The sequence below is a fragment of the Zingiber officinale genome, chromosome 6A (genome assembly GCF_018446385.1).
Source record: "Zingiber officinale cultivar Zhangliang chromosome 6A, Zo_v1.1, whole genome shotgun sequence".
Classification (NCBI taxonomy): domain Eukaryota; kingdom Viridiplantae; phylum Streptophyta; class Magnoliopsida; order Zingiberales; family Zingiberaceae; genus Zingiber; species Zingiber officinale.
In genome coordinates this window covers 33,160,353-33,180,433 of record NC_055997.1, presented here as the reverse complement: position 1 = coordinate 33,180,433, position 20,081 = coordinate 33,160,353, and the positions used below count along the sequence as shown (strand labels likewise).

Sequence of the window (20,081 nt, the reverse complement as noted above, 5' to 3'; positions counted from 1 at the left end):
TCGCAGCTTGTTGTAAGTTATATGAAAAAAAAAATTTATAGAATGAATTTATAGTTGATGGTCACATGGATAAGAGTGGGATGAATTTTTTTAAGGACATATACCCCTTTGTAATTGATCCTGCTTTATTGTAGTATTACAGTGAGGGTTGGATTTTTAATTTAATTTAAGAATAAAAAACGAAAAGTTATTACATGGAAAGAGCAGAAAAAAAAAACGTCCGCTAGCAATCTCAAATTTTATGTGCATCTTTTCAAAATTACCCTAAAAAAAAAAGTGTCCATTTAATTTTTATTTTCCACCGAATTCCATTATCTGTTAATTTCCGCGCTTTGTTAACAGCTGAAGTGCGTGCCCTTATTTTATTCTTTCCTTGACCCCCGCTCTCTCTCCCCACTCTTATTTCATCCCAAAGCTTTATCTCTCAAATTTTCCCAGGATTCGCTCTCTCCGCCGTCTTGCGACCGAAGGATCTCCAATCCGTGCACAGCCCTTCCATTATCGACGATGCCGCATCCGTGCCTTCCCTCTCGTCGAGGGATACCTCGGTTTCGCCTCTCGCACATCGATCCGGTGAAGATTCCTTTCCTGCTCCCACGATCATCTTTTCCAGCAACCATGAACTCTCTGATTCGTCAATTATATGTCAGATCTTTTATTTCCCTAGGACTAGGGTTTCATAATGTGCCCGCTCCAGCTCTTTTTGGACTAGGGATTTATTTATTTCATTGTTGTATTGGGCCTGGTTATTGATTGGCTGATGCACCAGAAGCAACTTTCTTTGTTACGACCATAAACTGTATCTTTCGAGAATCCTTATCAGGGCTCTGCAGTTAGTTGCGAAGTTGAATTTGGGGACGTGAGGCGTTTTTTTTTTTTTTTTGCTTGTACAATATTTTTAAATGTATTTAACAGTGATTCAGAGGCCTAAGCTTCATTTTATACTTATCTTGAACTTTCATACTATCATTAATTAGTGACACGCTGATATTGAGGAATTTCTCCTGTCCACCTTCTTGTTCATGTTTTAATCCTTATCAGGAGCTCGCCTCTACTTAGGCCCAAATCTAGATAAGCCCAATTCTGTAATACTATATATGGTGCATGTTTGGTTTCCTAGCCAATCGGCTCATGCATGCTCTTGGACTTATTTAACATCAGCTTTGTTAGGTAGTCTATGTGTTAAAATTTTAAATTTCTTTAGAAGGTTCCACTGTGCTTTAGAATGAAAATTTTTAGGCATAATTACACAATACATGAGGTCTTCATATTTTTGATTATGATGATCTCTGTAAACATTTTTCAACAAACAAGTTTGAAGGACGATAAAGAAAGTTTTATTACATTCTTTAATTCCTATAGATAAAGAAAGTTTATTACACATGAGGTACTTTATGCACATGAAATGGCCATCTTTTAGGCACCCGATAGCCTTAATACCATCCTTTGTAGATAAAATTCTTTGCAATGTTCATTTTTATATATAATTATTGATGTGTTGCTTTGTCACTCATTGATAATATAGTTGATATTTTCAGGCATAAAACTAAATTATTTTTAAAATATTTTGTTTCATTTCATATTTTTCTCTTCATCATAATTTTTCAAAGTTTTGTGATATGACTCATCAGCTTTATTCGTCTAATTATAACATCATTGTATACTTTTGATAAAATTGAATATCGAGCAATACATGAGAAAGTTGAACATTTAACATGTATTATATCGAAGGGGAGCTTTGGCGCAATGGTAAAGTTGTTACTTTGTGACCAAAAGGTCACGAGTTTGAATCTTGGAAACAACCTCTTGCAAAAAACAGGGTAAGGTTGCGTACAATGGATCCTTTTCTGGGACCCGTATAGCGGGAGCTTCGTGCACCGGGCTGCCCTTTTAAGAGTTACTAAATTTTGTTCCATACTCCTATTTATCCCCGTCACACTCAACATGACCACGACACGACTAATTCTAATTTTTGTCATCATCTAGAAAAAAAGGAACAGTAATTGATGAAATGTTCTTGCGCTTCTTTTCATATACTTTGTAAGCTTATGAGAGAATGCCTTTGTCACATGCCTAATAATGGACGATCTGTTGGATATTGTTATGGTCCCGTGTGCGGAATCAAGTCATAGGTCAAGATCCGGATCCGTACTTGGTCATGCAACACGTAAGGGGGAAGGGAGGGGGAAAGACTCATTCTAGACAGAGTCCAAATTACTCAAATTTTCTTCCTCTCTTTATTATTAATAATAATACTCCTTATATAAGGAGTCAAACATGACACGATTCAAGAAAGACTAACCCATAAAGGAAACAATGAATCAAAAATAGAAAAGCTAATTAGGCCATTATTTGTTTCTACTATAGCAGTAGGTAAATTAGGCCATTATTTATTTTCTACTAATCAGGCAATAACTAATTTATTTATACTATAGCAGTAGCTAATTAGGCAGTAACTAATTTGCTTCTAACTATAGCGGCGTCCAACAAAGGCGTCCACCTCGGTGTCCACATCAGATACCTCTTCAATGCTTTCTTTTATTTAGAATTAAAGATGGGTTGTTACAAATGGGGGGTGGAAATTATTGTTACCTGTGGGAAGCGGAAGATTTACTGTTGAGAGAAACATTATTGTTATGTTGCTTTCAGGTTATTCATTTTAAATAAGATCCTTCAATCTGTTATATCTTTTGCAGCCATTCATTCTCACTGAAGGCCTAACACAAGTTCCTATATTTTTTTTATACAGATTTAAATAAAATGAATTTTAGGGCATATTATTTGTCCTTGATAGAAGCTATGAAGCTAGGATATATATTTCTAGGTCACACACAATGAATTTTAATCTCTAGGAAATTAATTAAAATGTTGGTTAACATGATCATATGTTAATATATATACAGAAAGTGTCTTGAATATGATGATGTACACTCAAGATTAATTTTACTTTAAGCTTCTTATTTGCTTGTAGTTTAAAAATCTTACTATCGGTATTGCTGCCACAAACAGAATATTCTTGTCCTCCTACTGATACTACTACTACTACTATTACAAGAACAACAACCAAACCTTATCCCACTAGGTGGGGTCGGCTATATGGATCCTTCTACGCTATTGGGCTCTCTATCCCCTATTATATCATCATCTATATATAAATAAATTTTATCTTATTTTAACCTTATCCTTCTATTGATATTGGTATCCGAAATTATTTCTAGCCTTTGGTGAGGCTACCATAGGATTAGGCCCTTATAGTCTTATGTCATATCATTACATGATTTGAACCTACCCAGAATAACTTAAAGAAAGTTTTACTTTTCCATAGAAAGTTTTGAATTCTATGTAGCATCCCAAACATTTCTCTTCCTTTTCCTTCCAAAATTTCTTTTGTTCCCCAATCCAGTTATTCCATTTGAGCTAATTTCTTTTCTTTTCCCCCTCTTTCCTGCACGTAGTTGGCAAACGAGGAACTTTTACCCAATGAAGTAGTCTGCATAGGTTGCTGCACTAACTGCTCAAGATCTTGTGCAGAATCCTGTGATTTCACTAATTATGTATCTAATGAAAAAAAAAATTCTTCTGGACGTATATTATCTGAACATGGATCAACAAAATGTGTTAGTGACACAAATGATTTCTTCCCTCACAGTCATGCTGTCACGTGCTCATCATGTTGGTACACTTCTGCTTCCCAAACTCATTGTTGGCTTCTATGACTATTTTTTTTTGTAACTCATGTGAGCATAATCTTATAATTGTATACAACACTTAGGTGTTCATATGATGGTAGTGGTCCCTCCTGTTTGCACGAACAAGTGGATGTAGGCCCTTATGTTGCAATGGAAGGAAGTTCTCAATCTTTTTCTAATATCTGTGAGCTACCCTTGCCTGATGGTACTGGTGTTAGACTTACCCAGAACAGTTGTGATAGATATGCTCAATTTTCAATCAGTGGATGGATGTATGTTAATCAAAATGGCCATATGTGTGGACCGTACAGTCAAGAACAGCTTATTGAGGGCTTATCATCTGGATTCTTGCCTGAAGAACTTCCCGTTTATCCTGTTATAAATGGAAGCATCAGTACTTCAGTAACCCTGAAATATTTGAAACAGTTTTCAAGTCCAAGATATTACCCATCAAGTGTAGATGCCACGGCAAGAGATGAAAATTCTCAGTTGGCAGGAAAGGATCCAGTTAGTTATTTCTCATCAAGAACAGAACATGATGCAACAGTTACTGCTTCTCACGGTTCTGGACAGGGAAAAAGCAACAATGGAATGACCAAGTCTACATCATTGTTGATGAGGGTAAGTTAAAAGTTATTCAAACAGATCAGTTAAGGTGCATTAATTTCCAAGCTCATGGATTTGCTCATGGATTTGTTTCTGATAGTCACTTTCAAGTGAAGAGAGCTGCTGGATGTTCGAGGATAAGGAAGGCATGAAACATGGGCCACATTCGCTTGCTGAACTGTGTTATTGGCATCACAACAGTTATCTTGAAGATTCATTAATGGTACGAATGAGTGTTTTTCTTGTTCGATCACAGACGAATTATGCTTTCCATTCTGTTCAATGTATTAAATTTTTTGCTAAACCTTGGAAGGTTTGTTACAAGTGTATGATTACTGATGGATTCTACAAATACTGCATAGTATTTGAACTACACAAGGATGTTTTTACAGTTTTTTGCATGACCGCTTTCATCTTTTTAGTGCATTCTGATTGATGGTCAATAGTAGAAACTTTATGTTCCTTCAACCAAAGAGTTAATTTCATTTTGTACATATCTTTTTGCTGGATTTGAAGCAATCAATATGCCAGTTTTCAGGAAGAAAATTTGCAATCACAGCTTGTTGGGTCTTCTAATCTGTAAGCTTCTTCTGAGATCTTGTTGTGGATTATTTTAACTTGATGATAATCTTATGAATTTTGTCTTATTTGCATGGACACTTTAGACATTTGTTGAGTAAGGGTTGTGTTATTTTTTTTTCTTTCTTTCTATTGTTTTTATGGTTTCTGCTGTTGGATACTCCTTTGATTCTGGAAAATACACAGCTCTTAGTTTTCAGTACAATTTACCTAGTCAGACATTTGCAGAACTTTATCATTTTGTTTTTTGAGTTATTTTTTGTAAAGAAGAACCAACCTGAAGAGATAATAAATTAATGATGTATTTATACACTAAATTAATTTCTTAGTTTGTTCAAATGTTTTTGTGTTTTTAGTCTATTATTTTTCTTTTTGGCAGGCACTTTATTTCTCTCTGTTTGAATGAATATTCTCATTATGGGAATTTTTCATTCTATGCATATAGCACAAACAATGTAATATCTCCATTTTATCTGCAATTTTTGAGTTTCATCCTTCTTTTTGGAGTTTCCTTCCGTGACTGAAGTGAGTTTCTTGTGGAAACTCAGTAAAAAGCCTTCCTTAGAAATGCTCATAATGGCTTATGGGAATATAGCAAAATATCTTTTTCATAGGGATGCTTTTCTAGTAGGGGTGTAACAGCCAAGGCGAGCCGAGCTTAGTGGTGTTGAGTTTGTTTATTTATTTATTGAGTTTGTTCAAACTTGTTTACTAAAAATCTTATCCAACCGAGAGCTTGAGCTTTTTAACAAGCTCAACTAACAACATTGTTGTCCTTATAAATTAGCTAAATGTATATCTAATTCATGAATTATATTATATTATATTATTATTTTTAATATATTATGAGTAATTTAAGATTATGAAAATTTATAAATAATGACTATTTTAATTTATTTTTATATATTTGAATAAAAAATTAAGAAATAAACTTACAATTAAATATTACACAAGTTAATAAATAAGTTTAATTCATAAATTATTTGTGAATTTTGTTCCTGAAGGTTAACGAAACAAACTTACTATCATTCAAGCTTCATTATTTTATATATATTGTTACTATTGAATGAATATAAACAAACTTTATCCAATCAACTAAGCTTGTTCACCAAATGCCCAGTCCATTTACAACCCTATTTCCAGGGTTCACAAATTGGGAAACTTTATCTGGCTCTGAGAACATAATTATTGCACATCTTAGCTATCTATGTAGTTTAAGGCTTTCTTGGCTAGTTGTTTGTTCAAGTGCTATTTATCTTTCAGACTCATTTTTTCCCCTGCAAATGCTGTTAGACTTATAGAGTAGGATGCCTGTAAAAAATTATGGGCATGACACCAAGAACATTAAAACATCACGGCTAGTGATTCTCATAGTTCAGCCAATTGCTAAATTGGGATCATTGCATTTGGAACCTTGGTACTTCTTAATTGTGTGTCAATACATTTGTTGCCAATTCTGGCAATCCATTTGAGTGGTATTCCTGTAATTTTGTGTTCCTCATTCCCCCAATCAATGAAATTTTGTAGAAAATCTATTTAAACTGTTTTACATGCTTGTTAAATTGCTTAGGCATTGCTGTTTTTCATAGGCTACATTCTATTCCTTATGTTTGACAGTGCAAATCTAGAAAATTTCTCCTATGCTGGTTATTTTTTATGCATAAGTTTTAATGTTTTATTAATTATCTTATTTTTCATTCCTTTATTGCACTCTTAGTCTTTTCTTGATTGTGTGTTTTCTCCGTGGTTGAAGATTTGTCTAGGTTGGTAATTGAGCATATATAATAAAAGCAAAATTGTACAACTTTCTGATTAGATTGTTTTGGGATGCTAATCTCTTTTGTAAATGCTACCATCTTGAGCGCTTGTGGTCAAATTTAGCAAGGTTGTGGCTGATACATAATTCTATCCTCCTAGGCTGAAACCATAAGAAAGTGAAAGGGAAGAAAAAAGCCACCTGTCTTGTTTACTTTGGTGGAAAGCAGCAGAATAAGGAAACACATGTTTTTTACACAATGACTGGCCGGTGTATTGTTGTCCCCCTCTTCTGTAGTCATTTCACTTCTGCTGCTGAGTTGTATGTGGTCCACAATTGGTAAAATGATACGCCATTTTCTATTCCTTTTTTTTTTTCTAGATCCAAGTAAACAACTTAATATGGTTTTCTCTCTTTCTTTCCCTCCCTTTCCTTTGTTAGCCTTGTTCTCTATTTTTTGGCATAAGGAGGTGGGAAATAAATTAAAGAAGAGGAAAGGAAAATAAGTGATTTCTCTGTCATTTATGTCGAAATAAGAAAGGAAAATGAAACAGAATCAACACCATCCATATATGTCAAAATAAACACTTTTTATTTTGGTTTATGGAGAAATCGAGACAAGGGAGTTGAAGCAGACATTCTTTTCCTACTTTTCCACACATAAGAATGATGTTTATAAATTAATTTTCATCTTTTGTAATCTGTATTACTCCTACCCTGTAAATTCCATAGCGGAAAGGAATTTTGTTATCTTCTCTTTGTTTCCATTCAATTGAATAAGATGCTAGAGGAAATTAAGCTTGATTTGTTTGTTTTTCTTTCCCTTAACTTAAATTCCTTTACTTAAAATGATTCCTTCCCCCTCCATTTTTCTCTCTCTCAATAAATAAAACGACCGAAGTAACATAGTGTTAATAATACCACTTTTATTTGAAGATTCATTATGATGCTACAGTATGTCCCTGTTTTCACACTGTCTTGGTAGATGTTTTAGTTTCTTACCACAAAGGTGTTTCCCATTGTGGATTTCAATTTGTGTCAAACAATCTAGCAGAAATTAGCTCGACCCCGTGACTATATTACAACACAAATTAGCATGGGGTCGAGCTAATTTCTGCTAGATTGTTTACTTCCACATTGGCCATAGCTGACTTCATTGTATTTGTGAAAAGGTGTTGGCTACCAACATGCCAATAGTGCATTTCAGATTACAGTATATTGCTTCTTAATGTGTATTCTTAATTTTTTATTTTATAACAAAGGAGGGTAAGGTGTTCTCTGCTAAACTAGTATGAAAATGTTTATGATTGTCTCCTCCAAGATATGATGCCTCTTATTTGTCTCTGCTATTTGCTCAGCCTTCTAACAGGCATTTGCATTCGGCAACTTATTTTCTTCTTAGGAAACAGTAAGAGTTTATCATTAAAACTACTTGCAAATCTTTATTGCTTGCTCGAGAACAGGATAAGTTTGCACGATATGGTACTTGCTATGCTAACTTTTTGTTCTTTCATATTATTAAATGGAGTAGATGTCTAAGCTGCCATATATTTGAGGCAATTTTTTGTTATATTCAGTTGCAATGTGCTGAAGACTTGGTTAGCACAAGATACAATTTATTTAAATATAGATGAGGAAATAGTAGGAGATTGTGCCCAATGACATAGGAGGATCTGTATAGCTGACCCATTTGGTTATTGTTGTTGTATACAGTTGCAATGCCATATGGTATTTTTTTTATAGTCCTCGTTGTTGTGGTCTATAAGCTCAATTTTCTTATCTGTTGCTTAAACTCCATCCTTTTGTAGATCTACCATGTGGATAATAGGTTGGGGCCATTTTCTCTTGCCATTTTAGTTGAAGAATGGAGCAGAATTAACTGTGAGAATATATCTGAAAATGATATTAAGAGCGAGGGTGATGATGCTGAATTAGACAATTCTTTCACGAGTCTATTGTTTAATTCATCAGAAGAAGTCTCAATTCAGCTGCACTCTGCCATAATGAAAGCAGCTCGTCGAGTCCTACTGGATGAAATATTTAGCACTATCATACCTGAGTTTATCTCAACGAAGAAAGCTCAACGGCATCTGAGGGCTGAGTCTATTGATAAGAATGCTAAAACCTATGAGCTATCGAAAGGGAAGGTAATAATTGTTTGCAAGAGCAATTTTACTTATTGAACCATCTTTCATGAAAAACGTTGCTGAACCTCTCTCTCTCTCTCTCTCTCTCTCTCTCTCTCTCTTATAATTTGACAAGTGGCACATAACACATTTCTTTGTAGGAACAACCTCCTCTTAACACGCTACAAGAAGTCAATTCTTCACAGCAAACATGTTCTATAATTCTCGACATTCATGAAAACATCAAAGAAGTGTTATTAGAAACTAGCAAATTTTGTTACTATGACTGTATGAAAGTTTTGTGGGACTCAGTCTTGTATGATCCTGTAATGGAGTATTGTGGTGCATGGCTCAAGAAAAAGCAATGGTCTGGCTTACAATGTTCATCCTTAATTGTTAATTCTGAGGTGCAGGATCCAGATCAGATGGATATGGTGCTAAAGAATGCTGATAAAGTAATGATTTTAATTTCCATATAATGTTCTTTCTAACTTGTTTATCTTTTTGAAATAGCTTTTCTCTACATGGTTTAGTGTTGATGTTTTTTTTTTTAAGGTCGTGGAGTTGGAACCAGTATCTTCGAGACATGATATGGATTTCCCTCCGGGATTTGGACCTAACATAGGGACCCTGGATACCTGTGTTCAGTCATCTTTGACTTCAGAAGGCAGTTGTCTAGTGAAGGAAGTGGATGTGACAAAGGATTCCACTTCCTTATTTGGAACTCTGACGATTATCCTAGGAAGTTTGGAAAATCAATTATTTGTGTCAGCCAAGGTATCTTTATTTCAATTTTTTGAAGCTGTCATCAAAGATGAATTGACAGATTTACTTTGTTCAGCAGTTGAGGACAATTCAAGCACTGTAAGTGATTTACAATTATATTTATACTTCATTTTTTGGGTATTGTCATTATATTATTCTTTTTCATCTTCGATTATTGAGATGCATTGTTTAGTTACTTGTTTTGTGCTAACAAGGCATCCTCTTAACATCATTCATTGGACCTCATGTCTTTACATGATCTAATCATTAATTGTTCTAGGTACAGGGCATGATCAATTTGATCGAAAACCATGATGAGTCTCCATCTAGCTCAGTTGATATGACTACTGGTGCAGTGACAAAGCCTTATGGTAAGCATGTCTTTTTCTTTTATTTTCTTTCTTTGTGGAATTTTTCTTTTGTTCTTTGATTGTAGAATTCTTGTGTTTTGGTACAGAATCAACTGTAGCTTCTGAACAGTTATGCAATGCTTTTGAGCTGTTGAACTCACCAAATACCTCCAGTTTTTATGATGATAAGTCGGATGTCTTTTTGGGTGAACCACCACCTCCTGGTCTGGATGACTGTTCCCATTTGGTTCTTGATCAGAAAGCTAAATTCCGGCCTGGAAAGACAACTGAATATATTCCTGTCATTAATAAATATTTGGCTTTAGCTGTTTTTCGTCAAAAGCTTCATGAACAAGTTCTTAACGCGTGGAAGCTCTTTTACTACAGCAATTCATTTTGCAAACATTTCCTTTCATGTGAGGCTTTGAGAAAATTTCAAGTAAATGTCACTGACATGAAAGGACAACGTCAGAAAAACTTTGTCTTGGTATATTCTTGACTTTTCTTTGCCTTTTTTTGGTCTTCAGTTATGCCTTATCTCTTCTTTTGTGAGAGCTAGGAAATACTTAGCTAGGTTGATGGTTGATTACTTCTGTATCACTGCTTTTTCTAGGGTCAAACTTCTAATGATGGACCAGATGATACCTCTGCTCCATCTGCCGTTTTAGAGAAACACAAAGAAAGATCCAGGGCTTCTAACAGTTTACTGTTAATTGATGAATCTTTGAGGACTGGAAAATATAAATATTTCCGTAAGAAAAAATTTGGCAAGAAAATATCTGAGCCCCTAGCAACTTCAAGTTGTTCTGGGTTTCCTAAGCAACCTATGGACACTCTGCAAGTGCAAAAGAAGGAAAAATCAATGTCAGGGCCTCTAGTTAAAAAGACTGCACACAAGTCAAGTTCTCGTGAATTAGAAAGTCACAATATTGATCATCAGTGCAAACCGTCAGTGCTAGCTTTGAACGAGAAAGAATCATCTGAATCTTGCAGTGTACCAAGAAAAAGGCGGAGATTGAGGAAGGCTTACGAGTGTCAGAAAGAATCATCCGCACCTCCTTGTAGTTCTGGATTGAATTTTATGAATGATGCATATTCTAATGCTGATGATTTACTTGGCATTGCTAAATTTGGTTTTCTTGGTCAGAAGCATGAGGCAGATGATTGTAAAGAATCATCAGATCTTTGTGACATACAGACTGTTTGTGATATACCAAGAAAAAAGCAGAAGTTAAAGAAAGCTGCTCATAGGATCCGTGAGGAGGCTTGTTCACTCTCGTCCCATGCTGAATTGACAACAACTGATACATATAATATTGCTGATGATTGCTATACGGTTCAAGGGATTTCCACTGGTAATGGAAAAGACAGGTTGGATGCTAGCTTAGTTTTAGAGCAGGATTCCGACATGAACAACAAAGTCGATGACACTGATCAGTTTAGTTTGAGCATACAGGAAGGACAAAAAAGACTGTCCATTTCTAATGCTAATGCAAACTGTAAGAACATATTTCATACTTTGTTTCTGTTATGAATTTTTCTTAGCTTCCTTTAACAGACAATTTATTGTTTATGTTTCCTTCAATTCAGTAGCAAGAAGAAAATCTCAGCTTAAGAGGAAGGTTGAGTTGAATGAACTACCACCTCCTAAAAGTTCAAAAATATCATCTATACGGTCAGAGAAGATATCAAAGAAAAAACACGTGGCAAAGAAGAAGGTTAAAGCTACATTACCATGCCCAAAGTCAGATGGTTGCGTTCGGTGTTCAATCAATGGGTGGGACTGGCATAAGTGGTCAAAAACTGCACTTCCAGCTGACAGGGCACGTGTGAGAGGAATTCGTAACCAAAAATATTCATTAAATTTTCATATTAATGCTCCACATAATATAAATCCCAAGGGCCCTTCTGCAAGGACAAATAGGGTTAAATATCGGAATCTTCTTGCTGCTGCTGAGGGTACTGATATATTGAAAGTCACTCAGTTGAAGGTGCGCGAGAAAACCACTTTCTTATAGTGTTTTCAAGTCTTGATATTTTACAAGCTCTCTTCACTTAATAGGCAAGAAAGAAACGACTGCGGTTTCAAAGGAGCAAAATACATGATTGGGGCCTGGTTGCCCTTGAGCCAATTGATGCAGAAGATTTTGTCATTGAATATGTAGGGGAATTGATCCGTCGTCGAGTAAGTTATGTTCTTGTAGCCCCACACTTTTTTCTTCTTTTGGAAAAAAATTCAGCAGCACTTTCCGTGCAGATATCTGATATACGTGAGCACCTATATGAAAGGATGGGAATCGGCAGTAGTTATCTCTTTAGATTGGATGATGATTATGTGGTGGGTAATTTTTCTTATGCTTCAACTTGTTTTGTTTTCAAATTCATATTATTCATATTTGTTTAATTCAATCTAGTATTTCTTTATATAATTTGTGGTCGTTACTTTATCTATGGTGTCACTTTAGCTAATATACTTATCTTTTTAATTCTGAATATTGTGTTTTGTTATAGATATAACTCTAGGTGGAACATATTTCAGAATTGTCTTTTTTCGTAACATTCTTTCATATCTATCTTCTCTTTCAATGCTTAATGTTCATGATGTTTCTTCTCTTTATCCAATTATTTAATCATTTCCCTGATTTTCCGTGATGTGTTTATAATTTGATTCACTGATTTAACTTTCTGAGTGTTTAGAGCAAGAAATAAGCTGTCATTGCAATTACCTACTAAGTAAAAAATATTTTGCGGATCCTCAATTTTGTACTGCTCATGCTAATTACCTGTTCCAATACTAACAATGTATTTGTGCATCAGTAGTCGATCCTTTTATTTGTATATTGTTGCATATGACTATTTTCAGTCTTCTATTTTGTAGGTTGATGCAACCAAACGTGGCGGATTAGCAAGGTTTATAAATCATTCCTGTGAGGTACTATCATTGATTCTTCTCAGTTTTTACTGTGTTTCGACTTTCAGAACATGATCATCTTTTTTACAGCCAAACTGTTATACAAAAGTTATTACCGTTGAGGGTCAGAAAAAGATTTTTATTTATGCAAAGCGACATATATCAGCTGGTGAAGAAGTAACATACAATTACAAATTTCCTCTAGAAGAACAAAAGATTCCGTGCAATTGTGGTTCTCAAAGGTATGCTAGCTGATGTTGATTGTCATAAGCAATTCCAAATTTTGGATTTATATTGTTTGCAAATATTTATTTTTCATTTGATTTGATAAATGCTGGTTTACATTTCCTTCCGAGTTGATATTGTATTTGGTGTTTCAAAAAGTTTTTTGATTGCATGTTGTTTGACTGATGTCATAATATAGCTGTAATGCATTGAGGTCAAAATATTCACACTACATAGACCAAAAATAGGATCAAATCCAATTTTTTCATTTTTTATATCACAATGTTTGTCTCTCTTGTGTCTGTAATGTTTTTTGAATTTATGCTACTTGCTAAAATAGGTTTCAAAATTGAACACGTGCACCATCTTAGGGAATGTTTAGTATGGGGAGTCAAAATCAGAAATGAAATGGTGGGATGGCCATTTTACTATTTTGTTTGGTCTCATTTGACTTGAATTGTTTAGGAGAATGGCTCGAAATATAATTATAATATGATTTTCTAAAATTACCTTTTTGTTTTATGCACAACCATATTAGAAAACCCAATTCCAGGTCAAATCCTATGAACATTTTGGACCATTGTCCATTAAAAAATTGGATCACTTCATACACGGATTGACAATTCTGTCCTGGGTTTCATTCCACTATAGCATAACACCCGTATTGGCCTTCTGTTCTTTCCTTGTATCATTCATATGCTTGTCTTACATCTTTATTACATGACACCAAGCATTCTTGAGGTGAAAGAAGACTCCAATAAATATTGACCTAAGTAGCCATTTAAAAAAATTCTATGAATTCCACCAAGACTTGATTTTTTTTAGTGGAAAACCCTCTAGTAAGTTGCCAGACTCCAAGATTCTTAGTTGCATGGACAGCTTGGTGTCTAAATGACTTGACGTCGCTATCATGAATTTATCATGGTAAATATTGTAGTCCTTTATCTTTTTTATTTCTGCAGACTATTTAATCCCTTATCTGTAATATGTTATTTCATCAATATTCTTGTAAGATATGTTTAAATTTTCAGTCTTTTGTGGACCTTTTACATTTTTTAAAAATCTTTCCAGAAGTTGAAGGATAGCTTAAGGTGTTGCATATTCTATATTCTGGAAAATCAAATTTTGCAAGGAAGAGAGATGCTCAAAACTAAAATTTTATCTGAAACAGTTATTTGGTATTTGAGATACTTGACATGCTAATATTCTCCTTTTGTTAGGTGTCGAGGATCCATGAACTGAAAAAAGTTGCTATTCATGGTGAGCATTTGTGTTGGATTTACTCCTCGACTTCGTGAAATATCTTATCATCTCTACTGATGTTTTATGAACTTTCATTTTGGCCTTTCTAGGGCTTCGTGCCTGTTACTGGTAGTAGCATTATTTATCATACCTCCCTGATATTTGTCACCTCAACAGGCAACATGGATGAAGTAGAAGTTAACACTTTTGGATGGTCTGCTACTATATCTTTTTTACCTATCCTCATTGATGAGTTCAATCTGCAGTCAGTATGCTGTGCTTTGTTTGCTCGAGATACTTTATGATTTTAGATATTTTATATGTTTGCTGCTGTGAAGGGAAACCCATCAAAAAGAAACCTATAAGTAATCAAAAGAATAGGCTTATCCTTCATTGTTATGTTCTATAATTTTTAAACATTTTCTTTGGCTTCCACAGTTTATTCAGAATAAAGGAGTAGGGTGCATCTGTTTTACATGATAGATGCCCAGCTGTTCATATATAATTCTGATATCAGTGATGTGTTGCCCAATACCAACTCATTCCCGAGATCGGGTGCAGTAAGAGGAAAGGCTAGGGGCTGGTGTAGGCATAGCACTGACAGCTATAGTCGTGAACTGACTCAAGCAGTTGGCCTAAGATTAACAATTCCTTGAGGAGCGGGGGACTAGGAGGCATGAATAGTTCAGTAATCAAGAGCTTAGGTAGATCAGGTTGATTGTTAAGTTAATAAGTGATGTGAGACTTTCTGATGTAAATTGCTTATTGTTAGGTATCTCACATTTTTTAGTCTAGAGCTTTAAATGACCTAAACATTCAATTTACCGATTACTACACTTGAATCCAGCCTGAGACCTGGAATTCCCAGACTTGTCAGGTCTGTGGTGCTCGTTGGTTCATTTTTGCCAGCCTAGCTTCTAAAGCCTAAGGAAACCCCTAAACCTCATCTTCTGAGATTAGGACAAATATTGTTCATGTTAGGGATAGAGCGAGTTTGCATAATTATGTGTAAATGGTTAAAAGTGATCTAAATGATCCTGACAGTGGGATGATGATAAACCTTGAGTTCGGTACTGGGATACTCTGAGATTAGGACAAATATTGTTTATGTTAGGGATAGAGAGAGTTTGCATAGTTATGTGTAAATGGTTAAAAGTGATCTAAATGATCTTGACAGTGGTATGATGATAAACCTTAGAGTTCGGTTCTGGGATATGCTCTGATCCCTGCAGCTTGAGTTACTTTAAATTGCATCCTGCAATATGGATAGTATAGTTGTCATAATCTTACTATTCATTATTTGTATCATACATATGAAATGAACCGAAATGAAAAGAATAATGATAATTTATCTCAATTCGATATGATTATATACACCTGAAGTCTAACAAAATCCATTAAGAAAATAAATTAAACCCAAATTTCACATGGAGACAATTGATGAGAGCCAAATTGGTTCGGACACCTAATCATGATTGAGAAGAACTCTTGTTGCATGAATGCTCAAAATGATAGTGAGGCAAAGTTGATGGTGATTTTTAAGTCATGTTATAGCAAATTCATTGTTCATCTCATGACAATTGTCTTTTTATTTGAAAATCATTTGACTATGAAATTCTCATTTCATTTAACCTTATTGAAAGAAACAAACAATAATTTGTGCATCATTGAGATATGAACTTTTATACTTTTGTTTTTGAATCATCATTAACTCCATCTTATACTATTATGTTGTTGAATAAAATATTTTATTATTTTATAATTTTTTAGATGCCAAAACTACTCCAGATGAAGCAGATATTTTTAAACACATTTAATAAATTTTTAATTGAAGCTTATGATTTATGAGCCTAGAAAATAAAATGTATTAAAGATAAATATAATAGGGTACTAGTAAACGATGGAGAAATAAAAGAGCGGTGGAAGAGGTATTTTTTATCAACTTTTTAATAAAGGTTTAAGTGACTAACTTAGGTAATTTAAGTAGATCAAATGAGCATAGAAATTTAAATTTTTATTATAGAATTCAAACTTCAGAAGTAGAACAAGTTTTAAATGAGATGTACAATGGAAAAGTCGTTGGACTAGATGATATTCTGATAGAGGTATGGAAGTGCCTAGGGAAACAAGGTATTAAATGATTTACAAAATTATTTAACATGATATTGAAAACGAAAAAAATACCTGATCAATGGAGGACAAGTACTCTAGTTCCCTTATATAAGAACAAGGGAGACGTACAAAATTGTGCAAACTATAGAGGTATTAAATTAATGAATCGTTCCATCAAACTTTGGGAAAAAGTAATACAAAGGAGATTAAGGAGACTTGGTGACCGAAAATCAATTTGTGTTCATGCCTGAAAAGTCGACAATAGAAGTTATATATCTTCTTAGACAATTAATTGAAAAATATCGGGAGTAAAAACAAGATCTATACATGGTATTCATGAACTTAGAAAAAGCTTATGATAGAGTCTAAGAGAAATTATATAGAGAATTCTAGAAAAGAGAGGTGTTAGTTTAACATATATTGAACTAATTAATGAGATGTACGAGGATGTAACGATTAGAGTAAAAACTTCAGGCGGAGTAACTGAAGTATTTCCAATAAAGATATGGTTATATCAAATATCAACTCTAAGTCTTTATCTTTTTACACTAATTATAGACGAACTCATTGCACACATTCAAGACACAGTACCGTGGTGCATGTTGTTTACAGATGATATTGTTTTGGTAGATGAGACACGTGAAGGAGTAAATGGTAAACTAGAATCTTGACGGGAAACACTAGAAGAGAAAGATTTTTAAACTTAGTAGAATAAAGACAGAATATATGAAATTTAACTTTAGCAATATTAGACGTAATTAGACAATTGTTAAGATAGGAGATGACGAGTTGCTCAGAACCGAGAGTTTTAAATATTTAGGATCATTTTTGTAAAATGATGGAGAGATTGAGAGAGATGTCTTACATAGAATACAAGCAGGATGGTTGAAATGGAGGAGATCGTCAAGTGTCTTATGTGACCGTAAAATATTTTTAAAACTTAAAGAAAAGTTTTACAAAATCGCAGTTAAACTTATTATGTTATATGAAGCTGAATGTTAGGTTATGACTCAAGTACATGAGCAGAAGATGAGAGTTGTAAAGATGAGAATGTTAAGATGGATGTGCATATGAGGATGGATAGAATAAGAAATGAAGCATTAGAGAGAGTCGGAGTTGCATCTGTTGAGGGAAAACTCCGAGAGACACGTTTAAGATGGTACGGACATGTACTTAGACGACCAATAAATGTTCCAGTTAGGCGATGTGAAACTATAACAAACACACATATTAAACGAGGAAGTGGAAGATAAAAAAGACTTGATTAGCAACAATAAAATAAGATAAAATTTATTTAAATATAGATGATGATATAGTAGGAGATAGAGCTCAATGACGTAAAAGGATCCATATAGCCGACCCCATCTAGTGGGATAAGGCTTGGTGGTGGTGGTTGTTGTTGTATCTTATGATTCATGACTCAAGAATTCATCAAAATGATTCATAATATGGATGATGATTTGACAACCTTGATGGTTCATATAGAAGTACATAGGTAAAATTTCAACTTATCAATGTCACATGTGCATGTGAATATTTAAAGCATTTTTTAAAAGCTTTATATTCTATATTCAAAATAGACTAAGATGAAAATGCTTCAAAAACATGCAATTCAGAAACTGATGTATATATATTTTTTCCAAGTTTGCTTGATATGCCATTTTTGTTTATAATGATTCCATCTCAGTTTCTTCTGTTGCACTATGCTCACTTTACGTAATGCTCATTTCTGTGATGTATGACTTCAATTTTGAACATGTTTCAGGCGACGCAAAATACTTGCTCGATTTCTTCGCTAATTGCACACAAGTTTCTGCATCAAGGTCAATAAATTGTTGTCCCTTCAATATACGTGAGGTTGTTGAAATTTGTAAATTTTGTATCGGATATAACTTGAACGATTCATTGATTTATAGTAAAGAGTAGCAACCACCAACAGCACGGTGCATTTCTCTCCATCTCTTTAAAGTTGTAGTTCTTATATTGCCTGCTCCTACGAACTTAAGTTACAAGTTATACCTATTTCACATCTTTCTTCCATTCTATTTCTGTTAGTACATTTTGCAGAAAGATGAATGGCATGGTGCATCAGAATTTTGTAAAGGCCTAAACACTGTACTGGTGTAGTTGGATGCTGTTTGTAGTTCGATGCATCTTCTAATGGATTGGTCCCCCTCCCAATAAGTAGAAAACTGGATGTGACCATACCTTTCTACTCCTGTGGCTAATTAATAATTCTATTTTTTTTTTGTATCACCATTTTTCCAAAGTATTGATGCATGCAACTGGATCTCGGACTCGTTTCAATATCCTTAATTAGTTACTAGCGTGGCAATAAACACTACTCAAGATTCTAAGAACAAGGTGCCTGCAAATCATACTCTCACTTAACAGGTGCTCATTTTTTCTTAGAATTATACGGAAGATTGGCTTAATATGTACCTTAAAGGCCGTAGATGAAACTCATCTATTCATCAACTATGGGCTGATTTCCATTGTCCTCGGTTATGCAAGCAAAACATGATGCTCGAAGTTGGCTCATGGTTACCGTGGTGTATCTTCAACTTCTTCCATTGTATTCATACGAAAGGGAGGTATGATTTCAATTTTCTTCCGCTAGAGCAAAATGTTCCTCTGTTGGGGCAAATAAAACTCGTCCCAAGCTCAACTGTTGTGTGCAGAGGCAGCGTCACTTGCCTCATGGGATATTTCTTATTCCATTTTTATAAAGGTCATGTGTGTTTCATTTGGGCACTTTATTTTTTTAATTCATGGCAATATCTGGTTGCAGGTATGGAAATTTGTTCTGGCGAGATTACAAATGCTTTTTGTGCGTGGTATGTTCTTCATTCCAAATTTGTCCGTATTTGATCGTAATTGATAAACCAGATTTAAACTTCGAAAGAGATGTCATGGCCTGCCGTCCCTGTGTTTGCTTTTAGTGAGTGTTGGATCGAGGATAAGGTAAAGTAGGCTTGTACGAGACACCGAAAGTCAAAACAATGTGATTGGGTACAAGGCCGATGAGCTCCAGATACATAAATTTTGACAATAATTTTTAGTACATGTTTTTACAAATGTAGTCCGAACTTTCATTTTTCATAAATCTATATATAACAAACAATACATCTCATGTTATGGTCAACAAAACTTTTTTCCTTTCTAATTGACGAATTCATTATTAATCATGTAACGTTTGTTAGTGAATAAGTATGACATTTCATTTCTTTCTCGAGTTTATTTAACTAATCAAGATTTTTAAATGGTTCAAGAACTGCCACCGGTTATTTATTTTGTATGCCATTTGGTTCCCGTTAGCTTCTTTAAACAACAAGCATATTCAACTTTGACAATAGATGCAATTGTGACAAAATTATGCCATAGACTTTTAATATGAAAGTTCGGACTAGATTTGATCAAAAACATCCAAATATTAGTTATTTTTTCTTCAACAAACTAACAAATATTATAAAGCTTGTACTACTGCCTTCAAGGCTACTTTACCCCAAGAGCAAGCAACTAACTTTTTAACTGTAAATCAGAATGGCCTCTTGGTAGGCTTTCTTCTTGCAGTTGGCTCTGGAACAGCTTTACTGGTGAGTTTCTTCGGTTAGTTTGCACTCTTATTATTCATGCCCCTATTGCTAAACCTAGTTTCATCCGTTTGTTTAACATCTATCTTTCGTTGGTATATGCAATAGAAAAAAAGTCCTTTATTAT

The 20,081-nt window shown here is 34.3% G+C and overlaps 1 protein-coding gene across 11 annotated transcripts; it reads left to right on the top strand.

Annotated features, from left to right (window-relative positions):
* The first annotated feature begins 366 nt into the window (after window positions 1-366).
* LOC121996243 (histone-lysine N-methyltransferase ATXR7-like) lies at window positions 367-19,494 on the top strand. Of its 11 annotated transcripts, none has more exons than XM_042550145.1 (20): window positions 367-573; window positions 3,456-3,676; window positions 3,773-4,310; window positions 4,396-4,518; window positions 8,439-8,777; window positions 8,918-9,211; window positions 9,312-9,620; window positions 9,802-9,892; window positions 9,979-10,358; window positions 10,485-11,370; window positions 11,462-11,862; window positions 11,934-12,056; window positions 12,129-12,209; window positions 12,750-12,803; window positions 12,873-13,024; window positions 14,228-14,267; window positions 14,427-14,463; window positions 18,127-18,184; window positions 18,774-18,955; window positions 19,153-19,494. In XM_042550145.1, exons 1-16 carry the CDS (start codon window positions 508-510, stop codon window positions 14,247-14,249), a joined length of 4,080 nt encoding a protein of 1,359 aa, XP_042406079.1. In that variant the 5' UTR covers window positions 367-507; the 3' UTR covers window positions 14,250-14,267; window positions 14,427-14,463; window positions 18,127-18,184; window positions 18,774-18,955; window positions 19,153-19,494. The 11 variants fall into 11 exon arrangements, with proteins under 11 accessions (XP_042406079.1, XP_042406072.1, XP_042406073.1 ...); XM_042550138.1 differs by having other exon boundaries at window positions 14,360-14,463; XM_042550139.1 differs by having other exon boundaries at window positions 14,360-14,463; window positions 18,127-18,218.
* Window positions 19,495-20,081: the final 587 nt, after the last annotated feature.